The sequence below is a fragment of the Chelon labrosus genome (genome assembly GCF_963514085.1).
Source record: "Chelon labrosus genome assembly, chromosome: 11".
In the NCBI taxonomy this organism is placed as follows: Eukaryota; Metazoa; Chordata; class Actinopteri; order Mugiliformes; family Mugilidae; genus Chelon; species Chelon labrosus.
Genome location: NC_140344.1, coordinates 30,010,757 through 30,023,511, shown reverse-complemented (window position 1 = coordinate 30,023,511; position 12,755 = coordinate 30,010,757). Strand labels below are relative to the sequence as shown.

The 12,755-nt window shown below is 47.1% G+C and overlaps 1 protein-coding gene across 1 annotated transcript; it reads right to left on the bottom strand.

Moving 5' to 3' along the window:
* Positions 1-2,423: 2,423 nt before the first annotated feature.
* On the bottom strand, positions 2,424-4,462 carry irx5b (iroquois homeobox 5b; the record flags this gene model as incomplete). The annotated part of the gene is made up of 3 exons (XM_084554877.1): positions 2,424-2,932; positions 3,409-3,817; positions 4,247-4,462. The coding sequence occupies 3 exons, from the start codon at positions 4,460-4,462 to the stop codon at positions 2,424-2,426; spliced, it is 1,134 nt and encodes a 377-aa protein (XP_084411003.1).
* Between the last annotated feature and the right edge of the window lie 8,293 nt (positions 4,463-12,755).

Sequence of the window (12,755 nt, the reverse complement as noted above, 5' to 3'; positions counted from 1 at the left end):
TTTCTGTGTGTAGTTTGCATGTTCTCCCTGTGTCTGCGTGGGTTCTCTCCAGGTTCTCCAGCTTCCTCCCACCGTCCAAAGACATGCTGGTTAGGTTCATTGGTGATTCTAAATTGGCCGTAGGTGTGAGTGTCTCTCTGTGTTAGCCCTGTGATAGACTGGAGACCTGTCCAGGGTGGACCCCCCCTCTAGACCAATGACAGGTGGGATAGACTGGAGACCTGTCCAGGGTGGACCCCCCCCCCTCTAGACCAATGACAGCTGGGATAGACTGGAGACCTGTCCAGGGTGGACCCCCCCTCTAGACCAATGACAGCTGGGATAGACTGGAGACCTGTCCAGGGTGGACCCCCCCTCTAGACCAATGACAGCTGTGATAGACTGGAGACCTGTCCAGGGTGGACCCCCCCTCTAGACCAATGACAGCTGGGATAGGCCCCGCCCCCCAGAAGATGAATGAGTGAACTTTATTCTGACCCCCCTCCAGCAGGTTGACACGTGAAGTTCACTTTATAAAGACCAACTTTTGTTAAAGGTTAAGAACATAAACATGTGGTCGTTTAGTTTCATCTCATCTAATAAACTCACTTCATGTGGAACCGTGTGAATTTAGATCTAGTCGTGTCTTCATGGTCCTGGAGGAACGTTCCACTGATTAATGATCCAGATAGATACGCTTGACAATAAACAGAATAAAACAGAATAAATATGAGAATTTATTGCTATTTGCACAGCTAGAAGAAAGTACAGGTACAGGCTCTGGTTCTGGTTCTGGTTCTGGTTTTGGTTCTGGTTGCAGATTGCAGAAAGAACTAAAATATCAAATATAAAATTCATAAAAATAGAAACTGATTTCTGATGTTCAATCTTTTTAGTTTAAAGTAAACTCTAGATTTATTTAGCAACACGTAGTGAGGAGGAGGGGGCTGAGTGGAGGGTCAGAGGGGGGACAGGCGTCTCTGGGGGCCCGGTGGGTTTTGAGGGACAGCGTGGAGCCGCAGGGAGCCACCAGCCCAGATGTTGAGGCCGGAGGAGCTGCGTGGCAGGAGGGTTGAGTGGCATCACCACGGGCCCTCGGCTGGGCCCTCGGCCGGCCCCTCGCTGCCTCGACACCCAGCCCCACGTCAGCTGACACTGGGGGGGGGGGGGGGGGGGTTATAAAGTTTGATGAGGCTGCAGGTGAAATGACGCTTCATCTCCAGTCAACGACCACATGGAAAGAAACGTCCTAAAACCAGACCCTAAAACCAGACCCCGGTCAGGGTCCCTGATCCAATGAGACTCGTTTATTTCTGTCTTTTATTTTTACGACGGATTTATCAATTAAATCTAAAATAAAATAAAATTAAAGTTAAAACCTGTGAAATAAGATTTCTCTTGAGTTTAAATAAATTAATCTGAATCATTTTTTAGTGAAAAACTAAAAAAAAATTAATATTAAATGATTCATGAGAATAAAAAATGAATTAATATTTTTCTCCTTTTATTTTTAATTACAGATAAATATGAATGAAATGAAACTCTACTAATGAATTTATTTAAAATGAAACGTTAAAAATAAAGATGAGACAAAGGAAATGAGTTATCAAAAGAAAATTTAGCGTTTAAAGAGAAAAACAGTTTTAATCATGTTCCAGTGACTCTAGTTTAGTTTTTGATGTGAAATAGAAAATGTTGTGTTTCTATTTTAATTCTAACGCAGCAGAATAAAATTTAAGGTCAAACAGAAATAAACTGAAAACGTCTGAAAGAGACGGAAACCTCCAGAACAACCCCCCCCCCATCCTGCCCCCGCCCCGCATCGCCTCCCATCATCCAGAGAGAGTCAAGGGGTGCCGGGGGGGGGGGTCAAAAAAAGAAACAGAACCGTGACCTCAGAGGAACCCTGGAGGTCACACACACACACACACACCCACACACACACACACACACACACACACGTGTTAAATTTGACGACGCAGAGAAGGAACCATGACGGTCTATATGACTGAGTGATAACAGGATAAATGTTAAACTAGAATGATTAATGAATGATTAATGAATGAATGAAGCGTCAGGATCGTCTCAGTGAGTTTGATTAAATGAACCAGAACTGACTCATCAACTCTGTGTGAGAGTTTCCACATTTTAATTCTGTCGTCGTCTAATTCTCACCAGAATAAAATAAAATAAAATAAAAGAGAATAAAATAAAATAAAATAAAATAAAATAAAATAAAAGAGAATAGAATAGAATAGAATAGAGTAAAGGCGACTGCGTGAGGAGCTGCCGTGATGAATGATCTCTGAGTTAAATCTATTTTTGGGACAAACGTCTTAATAAACTAGTTTTTAATGAAGCTTGGAGTCGTTACATCTGATCAACATACAAAACAGTCTTTGTCTTTGTGAGGCCCCCCGGGGGCCCCTGGGGGCCCCTGGCCTCTACACATTGGTCCTGCCTCTCTGCAGCATCGCCGGCTCTAATCCGTTTAAATTAGTCAAGGATAAGTGGGAGCCGGGGCCGCTGTGCAGGGGCCCCAGAGGGCCGTAGCTGGAGTATCCGGACATGAAGGGGGAGGCGTAGTAGAGGCGTCGGGGCAGGGGGGGGCTGTGGAGGAACGAGGCCCCCCCGCTCTGTGAGGAGTCTTTACATCCTTTGGTTTTGTCTGAGGACGTGGCGATCTCAGCCAGGGACCACAGCTTGGGCTTCGGGGCCACGTTTGGCCCCTGGATGGCGCCGCAGGACTCGATGAGCTCCTTAGAGGGCGGACTCGACGACGACCTGAGCTCTGACTGCGACACTCTGAGTGTCCCCAGGGGGTCACTTAGGGGAGGGGCTCCTGTCGAGGGGGCGGGGCCCGACCTCCGGCCCCCTGAGTCTTTAAAGTCCAGATCAGCGAAGCCTCGGTCAGAGTCGCCGTCGTCCCTGAACATCAGCGACCGACGGCCGGCTGCAGAGGAGACAGACACGGAGCAGCAGGAGGTCAGAGGTCAGAGGTCAGAGGTCAAGAGGCTTGACTGAATAAAAGAACAGGTTACCATGACGATCAGGTCATCACTTTAAAGTGAAGACGGCAGAATAAAAGCTTGAACTGTTCTCATTACAACATTAAGATTAATCTGTACTAAATATTCTTTTAGTCTAATTAGTATTAATTAATAATAATTATATTAATTAATATTCTTCAATAATTATCAATAATAATTATATTAATTATTATTAATAAAAATGAATAATTATCATTTCTATTTGACATGAAACGTTCTGATCAATAAATTAATTTAACTTTTGTCTGAACAGCTGATGAAGTGATCAGTCCAGATGTCTTCCTCTGAGACATGAAGCCGTCCGTCCTCAGTGTCCTACGTAGAGACAAAGTCCTGATCTGGGGGGGTGGGGGGGTGGGGGGGGCAGTGGTAAACTCACCGTCCTGACTCCTGGGCTCCGTCTCCTCCTCGTTGACCCTGGTCGGCTCCTCGTCCTCCTCCTCGTGGCGCTCCAGGTCCACGTTGTCCTCGTCCTCCTCGTCCTCGCTCCTGGTGCGGGGCGTCCAGGTCATCTTGTTCTCCTTCTTCAGCCTCCGCCGGGCGTTGGCGAACCAGGTGGAGACCTGGGTCAGGGTCATCTTGGTGACGATGGCCAGCATGATCTTCTCCCCCTTGGTGGGGTAGGGGTTCTTGCGGTGCTCGTGGAGCCAGGCCTTCAGCGTGGCCGTGGCGTCCCGCGTGGCGTTCTTCCTGTAACTGGGGTCCCCGTACGGGTAGGGCCCCAGGGCCCCGAACGGATGGTAGTCTAGGGACCCGGGGAGGCCAGAGGACGGGTCGTAAGCCGGACTCTGAAAGAGGAAGTCACCACATTAACACGGTTTCATTTCTGAGTGCAGCCGACGCAGCTTCCTGTTTTATTTTAGTCTGAAGACGTTTCCTGATGATGATGATGATCTGAATGAAGGTTAAAAACTGAATTTTATTTAATTTAAAACTGAATTTAATTAGTCTTTAAAACCTTCAGACAGAACAAGTTAAAGTTAAAATGAAGAAATTATTGAAAATAAATCAGTCATAATTAAATTAAATTAAATTAAATTAAATTAAATTAAATTAAATTAAATTAAATTAAACGTGGACTCTAACGGGTCAGACGCGGATGTTTCTGTTTTTTGTTTTAGATCTGATGAAAAACATTTCAGTTTAAAGTTTTCATTAATTTAATTTAATTTAATTTAAATGTAGTTTGATGTTTCTCCTTTTCAATCTGAACTCACCACGAAGGAGCTGAGGGTGGCGGCGGCCCGGGGCTCCGCTCCGTACGGGAGGTGTGAGGTCGCTGATCCGGAGTACGGAGCGAAGGCGGAGCCCGAGGAGGAGCGGCCGAGCTCCTCCGTCCGGGGTCCCAGGATGACCCCCGAGCCGAAGGGAGGGCAGGAGTGCAGAGACAGAGACACGGACGGCTGGAAGAGGAAACCCTGAGGATAGGACATGGCGGCGGCGCGCGGAGCCGGACTTTTACGCACGAGCGAACTCACATCGGAGAGCAACGGCGACGCACGCGATCCCCGAGACGACGCGAAGAGGAGAAGGAGGAAGAAAAGAGTTTGAGGAGCGGAGGAGCGTCAGGGAGCATCAGGGAGCATCACAGGGTCCAGGTTCTACTGAGAGACTTCACTTCCACCGGTAGGGGAGAGAAAGGGGGAGGAGGAGGGAGAGAGAGAGAGAGAGAGAGGAGAGAGAGAGGAGAGAGAGAGAGAGGAGAGAGATAAGAGAGAGAGAGAGAGAGAGAGAGGAGAGAGAGACAGAGAGGAGAGAGAGAGAGGAGAGAGAGACAGAGAGGAGAGAGAGAGAGAGAGTGAGAGAGAAAGGGGTGAGAGCTCCACCTCCCACAAACTCTCTCTTTTCCTGCCTCTCTCAGAAACAGCTGTTAAAGTTCAGGTGGAGTTCTGGGTTGGAGACTCTGGAGACTCTGGGTTGGAGACTCTGGAGACTCTGGAGACTCTGGAGGTGGAGACCCAGTCAGTGATTGATTGATTGATTGGTTCAGTACCTCCTGAGGAGGAGGAGGAGGTGGAGGTGAGAGGAGGTGAGGGAGGTTGGGGAGGTGAGAGGTGGAGGTGAGAGGAGGTGAGGGGTGAGGAGTTGAAGTGTTTAAGCCGAGGCTCTAATCTGATTCCAGCCTCCTATAATTAGCTCGTCTTTCTGTCAGCAGGAGCAGAGTCAGTCGTCTTCACACTGGAGACAAACACGGACTCTGAACCGGCTCCTGTCTCGTCTCCAGGACGGTGTCTCCAGGACGGTGTCTCCAGGACGTGTCTCCAGGTAGGAGCAGAGTGAGGAGGTCTGATCTGACCACAGTTGGTTTCATTATAGACGTTAACATTTGAAGCAGCTGACGTGTTGGTGGAGGTTAAAGGTCACAGTCTGCTGCAGCACCACCTGCAGATACCCCCCCCCCCCCAGACACCCGTGTCTCTGCAGGGGGAGGCCACAGAGATGATGAGAAGGAGGTGCAGGAGGTGTAGGAAGTGTAGGAGGTGTGATGATGGTCTCTGGATTATTATTGTTTTAGTTTCTATGTTGTGACGTCTGAATGAAGCTGCAGATTAAAGACACCTCATCCTCCTCCTCCTCCTCCATCCTCCTCCTCCTCCTCCTCCTCCTCCATCCTCCTCCTCCTCCTCCTATGATTGTTTCATCATGGTCCCGGTCCAGACCCCCCTCCCCGAGGGTTTATCATGTCTAAAAGTTCTGGTAATAATGTGCATGAACAAAGCGTCTCCTCCTTAGTCTCCACGGAGTCGACTCTTGACTTGAAAGGAGCGCTCGTTTGTTTCACCAGCGCAGCCTGAGGGCAGATGTCCTCAGGACAGATGTCCTGGGGTCCTTAGAGACGATGGTTTCATTAATCGGAGAAAACTCGTTTTAATCGTTATTATTCAACATAAAACACAATCTGAGCTCAAACGTAATTACCACCACAGGGACAAGAACTCTGAGCACAGACAGACTCTTATCTTCATCTTCGTCCTCATCCTCATTCATTCACTGATGAGAACCAGAGCTCACCTTGGTCAGAACCTTTCCTGGTAGAGAACCAGGCGGTTCCATGGGTGGGTGGTTCTGTAGAACCAGATCTTTGTGAGTCTCATTGACGTCTCATTTCAGGGACAAACTCCGGGATCAATGGACGGTTCGTCTCAGTTGTCGTCTCCGACTGGAGCTGCTGAAGAGGAAGGACCAGGTGGAGGACACGGTCTGATCCAAGATCTGATTCAGGACGAACCGGTCCAGGACTCTGAGGATGGAGGTGAGCAGAATTTAAACTACAGAATCATCCAATCACAGTGAAGAACATCAGCTGTTTGTCTTTAACCAATCAGGACAGGACCTTTCAAAATAAAACATGTAGATGGTAGAAGACGGAGGACACCGAGATAAAGAAGAGTTTTATTCGATGAACCTAACCAGCATGTCTTTGGACGGTGGGAGGAAGCTGGAGAACCTGGAGAGAACCCACGCAGACACAGGGAGAACATGCAGACTACACACAGAAAGGAACCAGTGGGCCTGGATCAGAACCCAGAACCTTCTGGCTGGGAGGCATCAGTGATGACCACCACACCACTGAGCCGCCCCCGCTGCCCCCGCTGCCCCCGGTGCCCCCGGTGCCCCTGCTGCCCCTGCTGCCCCCACAGAAGAGTTTTAATGTGAGGAAATGAACCTGCAGCGGGGGGGGGCTGTTTGAATGCTGCAGCCTCAGGACGTCCTCAGACTGGTTCTGGTTGTAGATCATCTGACTGATCACGTCTGACGTGTTTCATTAAAGCAGAGACAGAACAAACAGGTTCTCTGTGGAACAGAGTTCAGTCGGTAAAAGATCACCTGACGACCACAACAGGAAGTGTTTGTGGAGGTGTGATCACACCTTCTGTGTGACAGAGGAGCAGGTCAACGCTTGAAAGACGACTGAAGCTTCTTCAAATATGATCTGAACGACAAAGAAGAAAACACAGATAGATAGTAAGATAACATCTTTGTCAGCTGAAAATACAGAAACTATAAAAACACAAAGAATGTTTCCATGTTTATTTATCTACAGAGCTGCTTAGAAGTTTTAGTTTTAACGTCCTTCTCCATAAAAATGACTCTAAACCTCCTGAAAAAAAATAAAGTCAGCCAATATTACATTGAAGACGACTGTTCCCCTCCACAGGAGTGGTCCACCAACAAAGATCACTCCATAATAGTCTGAGAGGTCCCAAAGGAACCCAGGGGAACTTCTAAGCAGCTAAAGGCCTCTCTCTCATTGGATGATGTTAATGTTGATGTGAGGAAACCCACCAACATCTCAGAACTGAAGTGGTTCTGTTCTGAGGAATGGGCTAAAATTCCTCCAAGCTGCTGTAGACCACTGATCAGCTGTTACCAGAAACATTTAGTGACAAGGAGGTCACAGCAGATACTGGACACAAGGAGAACATGATATGTAATATTGGCTCACTTTAGTCTCATGTTTATGTCCCATGTGTCTGACTGGTTCTCTTTGTCTACTTTCAGGACGTTGTTGTGTGTAAATCATCTGATGATTTAATTGGGGGCCAAGCAGCGAAGCTGCGGAGGCACCTATTGTGTTTGCACGTTTTCTTCCCTATTATTATTATTCCGCCATGGGAGTCTATGGCAGCCCATAGAACCGTATGGTAAAAAGTTGTGAAATTTTGCACATAGCTTAAGGGCAGTCTCAACATTACTTTGACTGAGTTTCATGTAAGCACTAACCACGCTCTAGCGCCACCAACGGGTCAAAGTTTGAAGTACATTTGTGCATGTAACTTTTGAACCATATGTCCGATTTTTGAAAACAAGGTATCCTCGGCATCCTTGGACCAAGCCGAGTTCAACGCACCATATGGCGTCAATTTCCGTCATGATGGATTTTCCGCCATTTTGGATTTCATCAAAAACACGAAAAAAGTTTCAGCGGCCTCAAATTTTGTCCGATTCTCACGAAAATTGGCACAGACCGTCTTCTGACCAATGCGCACAAAAGTTATTATCAGGCGTCTTCAGCTTCGAAACCGTTTGGCCGCTACAGCCAATCAAAATTGGCGGCGAAGGCGGCATTTTCCATTTGAGCTCGTATCTCCGCAACGCTTTGGTGCAATGAAACCAAATTTGGTAGCACGCTTCCAGACGCTGTCCCAAGTGCACGACAAAAATCTGGTGTCATTTGGCCACTAGGGGGCGCTCTAATTACCAAAATATTGTTTTTGCTCATATCTCTTGATGCGTTTTTATTTGAAATGAAATTGTGATATCCGCAGATACCGTGGGTTGCCCCAGTGACAGTTCATGCCAACTTTTCGCGTTAGCCAATCGCAGTTGGCGGCAAAGCCGCCAAACAGGAAGTTTTCTTATATCTCGGTGATGCTTTGACTTTCGAAGACCAAACTTGGTCACACGCTTCGACACTCCCTTAGAAGTGCGCAATAAAAATTTGGTGTCATTCGGCCACTAGGGGGCGATGTAATTAGCAAAATTGCGTTTTTGCTTATAACTTTTGACCCGTATGCCTGATATTCAAAAACCTGGTACTGTTGGACTCCTTGGATCATGCCGAGATCAACGATACCTATGATGTTAATTTCGCCCCATTGGATTTTCCGCTATTTTGGATTTTGTTAAAAGCGAAACAAAATTTTCACAGGTCACAAATTTTATCCGATCAACATCAAACTTCACACACGTCATCTACAGACCATGCTTCATTAATGCATTACTTTTTGTCTTCGGAACTAAAACCATTCGCCCATAACAGCCAGTCGAAATATGCGGCAAAGCCGCCAAACAGGAAGCGAGCTCATATCTCAGTAACCCTTGCATGTATCAAAGCCAAACTTGGTGCATGGACTCAGGACCCAATCAGGGGGACGCTCAAGAAATTTTGCGACCTTTGACCTCTAGGGGGCGCTGCAATTAAGTAAGATGCGTTTTTGGCCTGTAGCTGTTGATGTGTTTGGAATTAAAATGTACTAATGGTGTCTGGTAATACTGTTAGACGTCCTTAGGCCGACCCACGTCAACTTGTGATATCATCGTAATTGATTCGGCCGCAATATTGGATTTAATCAAAAACATCAAAACATTTTCACAGGTCACAAATTTCATCTGATCTTCACCAAAATTGGCACAGGCCATCTTCAGACCATGCCTTATCAATGCATTGCTTTCTGGAACAATTGGCAAAAGCATTCGCCTGTAACAGCCCATCGAAATCGGTGGCGAAGCCGCCAAACAGGAAGTGACCTTATATCTCAACCAATCCTGGGTTGTTTGACTTGAAACCTGCTATGACTGCTTAATGCTATATGTCTGATGCAACTGCATTAAGATACATGGCAAATCTGGACTGCTGAACTTTCTGCTTGGCCCCTTCAATGCTGCTTGCAGCTTTAATTGTTTTTGAGCTCTTTGTACTTCTAACCCCAGACAGTGCCCTCTAGAGTCTCTTTATGTCGACCAGGTGTTTGATGTCTTCCAGGTTCTTTAGTTTTGTTAGAACCTATAACCTGAGACTCCTCCTCCTCTCTGTTCAGACTCATCTCAGCATCAGGACCCAACGACCACGTCAGCCAATCAGGACGAGGCCGGGGAGTCAGGTGACAGCGTGCCGGAGCTGGTGGTCACCGAGGCAGAGGAGGTGAGCACAGATGATGAAAATGATGATGACTCATGGTGTTTGTTGGGTTTGATCAAAGCTGGGCCTCGTTGACAGCTCTGTCGTCTTCACGCTGTTCTCATCAGGAATCAGCTGATTCTGTTCTGGGGGGGGGGGGGGGTCTGTAAAACACTTCTTTCTTCTTCGTTGGTGTCAGACGTTCTCTCTCACTCTGAGCTTTAAGAACAGTCCAGGTATCAGACCGACACTCACCTGGACGGACCTGGTGCTGATGCTGCAGAGATGGACAGGGATGAGCTGCAGCGTCCACAGAGACAGACAAGACAGAGGAGACAGTAGAGACAGAGGAGACAGAGGAGACAGCAGAGACAGAGGATGTAGATGTTAAGCTGACGTCTGGATCAGCTGAGGCCGAGGCAGGAGAGACAGCCAGGCTGGATGTGGACCTGGACCACAGATGATTCCTCTGTCTCAATGGGATTCAGTCTCTTTGGGTGTTGAGTTTCAGAATCTAACGTCTGTCCTCGTTTCCTCAGAGACCAGCGGCGGCGGCGGCGGCGGCGGCGGCGGCGGCGGCTCAGAAACCAGAGAGACCGTCGGAGCTGGTGATCCCTGCAGCTGTGAGCGCCGAGCTCATCCTCAGCTCCAGCAGCGATGGAGGAGGAGACATGACCTGCTGTGACCTCCTGTCTCTGAGGAGTGACTCCTTATCGCTGACCAGCGAGGCCACCGTCTCCAGGAGGGTGAGTCCTCAGGTCCAGGTGTCCAGGTTGGACAGTGAGACGCTGTCGTCCTGCAGCTTTGAGACAACCTGATTCTGTCCTTTAACCTTTTAAAAGAGTTTTAATCCCAGTGATTAGTGTCTTATAAATAACGTCCTGATATTTAAAAGTTCTGAATGAAGGACAAAAGCATTTTAACTTTCTGACGTTTTAATAGTGAAATAAGAGAAAGACGTGCTGGTGGACATTTAGAGGCTTTGAGGTGTTAAAGGGTTAAATGAGGAGCTGGAGCGCTGGTCTCAGTAACCACAGAAGAAGAAGACGACCTCCGTCTGGTTCTGATGAACCTGGTGAACTGAACGCCGCTGACAGAGACCGGTCTGAACAAACTGGAGCGTAATCATAATTCCTTTGACCCCCGGTGACCCCGCCGAGGCCCCGACAACGAGGGCCACGCTGCACAACAGAGAACGCCGCTCGCTCCAAAATGGCTTTTTCATTTCTCAAACAATCAGGCGGCGGCGGCGCTGAATGAGAGGCCAGATCACATAAGTCAGGTTCCCGGGGTGAGATAAGTGCTTTTCTGCAGAACGCTGCAGACGATGGGACTCTCATTAAAGTGGTGGTGACTCCAGGTCTGAACGCCTCCACAGCCTCAATTAATATGTTAATGTGTGCAGGGACCTGGTTTGAAGGGTTTGTTCTTCTGATGATGTGTTTAGTTACTGACCATCAAACCTGGAACAACCTGAGGAATTCATCTGTTACTACAAAATATAAAAGATTCTCAGATTGAGATCCAGACCTTGTTGTGTTTGATTTGTCAAGAGAAATGGTTTCAAACTCAAACTCAACACCTGGTCTCACCTGGTCTCACCTGGTCTCACCTGTCCATCTCTGCGTCCCTGTCCATCCACCTGGTCTTAATCTAAATGTGTCTCCACATGCGTCCCCAGCCAGCACTTGAGATCTGATCTCAGTGTGTGTGTCTGTAAATCAGCAGCGCCATCATGTGGTCAGTAGAATATTGTAGCAGCTGCTGTCTCTAATGGATCTCTACCTACCGCTGGATCAGAACCATCAACAGCTGGTTCATATAATTCATATAATTTCATTTTGTTTATTTATTTTCAGGTATTTTTTTATTCATATTTGTATGAAGTCTGATCTGATCTTAAACAAAAACTTCCTCAAGCAGAATAAATGAAGAATAATGAGTAAAGTCAGGATTTTAGAAATGTCATCAGACTGGACAGAGTCCACCTGAAGCTGAACAGAAACTGTAAAAAAGCTTTTAAAGAAATAATGATTTAAATAATGAGTCAAAAAGATGTGAAATATATTTAGATCAGGAGGTTTAAAGGAGCAAACGTGGTGTTTTCTTCTAGAGTCTCATAATAATCATCTCTATTTCATCCTGTTTGTGTCGTTCTTCTTATTTGATCTCAGAGAAACCTCCAGGAATCAAAGATTAAACATTAAGACCTGGTTTTATTTGTTTAGAGGTTAATTCAAGTAAAATATGAACGTAGAGTTCCTTCACCGTCGTCTTTAAACGGCCAGACTTCACCTCCTCCTCCTCCTCCTCCTCCTCCTCCTCCTCCTCCTCCTGACCGAGCTGCAGGCTGCTGCTGAATGAGGCTCTCCTCCCTCCTCTGGAGCTGTCATGGATCTGAGGAGGGGTGAGGAGGGGTGAGGCAGCCGGCCGTGTTTTGACAGGATGAATAGACGGAGGAGAGGCTTTTGTGATGCTAACACTTGTTCATGTCTCCTCCTCTGAATGAGCTGATTTTATTATGAGGCTGATTCTTCAGGACGGGGGAGGGAGAGGGGGAGGAGGGGAGGAGGGGAGGATGGGGGGAGAGAATATTTCTCCTCAACAGAAAACCTTTCAGCAGGAAACGACTGCACAAGAGTTTCTTTATTCCTTGTTTCTAGATTTTAGTTTTTATTCTGACAGATGTTCCTGTTGAATCCAGACTCAGATCAGAACCAGAGTCTGAGAACATCTGGATTTAATCTGATCCACCTCAACATCACCTGGATCCTCCTCCAACCAATGCTGATACTCTTCTGTCCATCACCACGTTAAGCCCCGCCCCTGTGACCTGACTGCTCCAGCAGATCTTTGCTGGAGCAGAATCAGTTCCCAACAGAGAGACTCCAGATCAACGTTACTTACAGTGAATTAAATGAAGAACCTGTTCATGTGTTCATCCAGCTCTGGATGTAAACAGAACACAAACAGATCATTCATTTAATTAAGTGTGTTCGTTGAGGTTGGATCATTTCAAACAAGAGAAGATTCTCTTTATTTTCTTACCTTTAATTCACCTCTGAAGTCACTGACGCCTCAGACAGAGAGAGAGAGAGATAGTG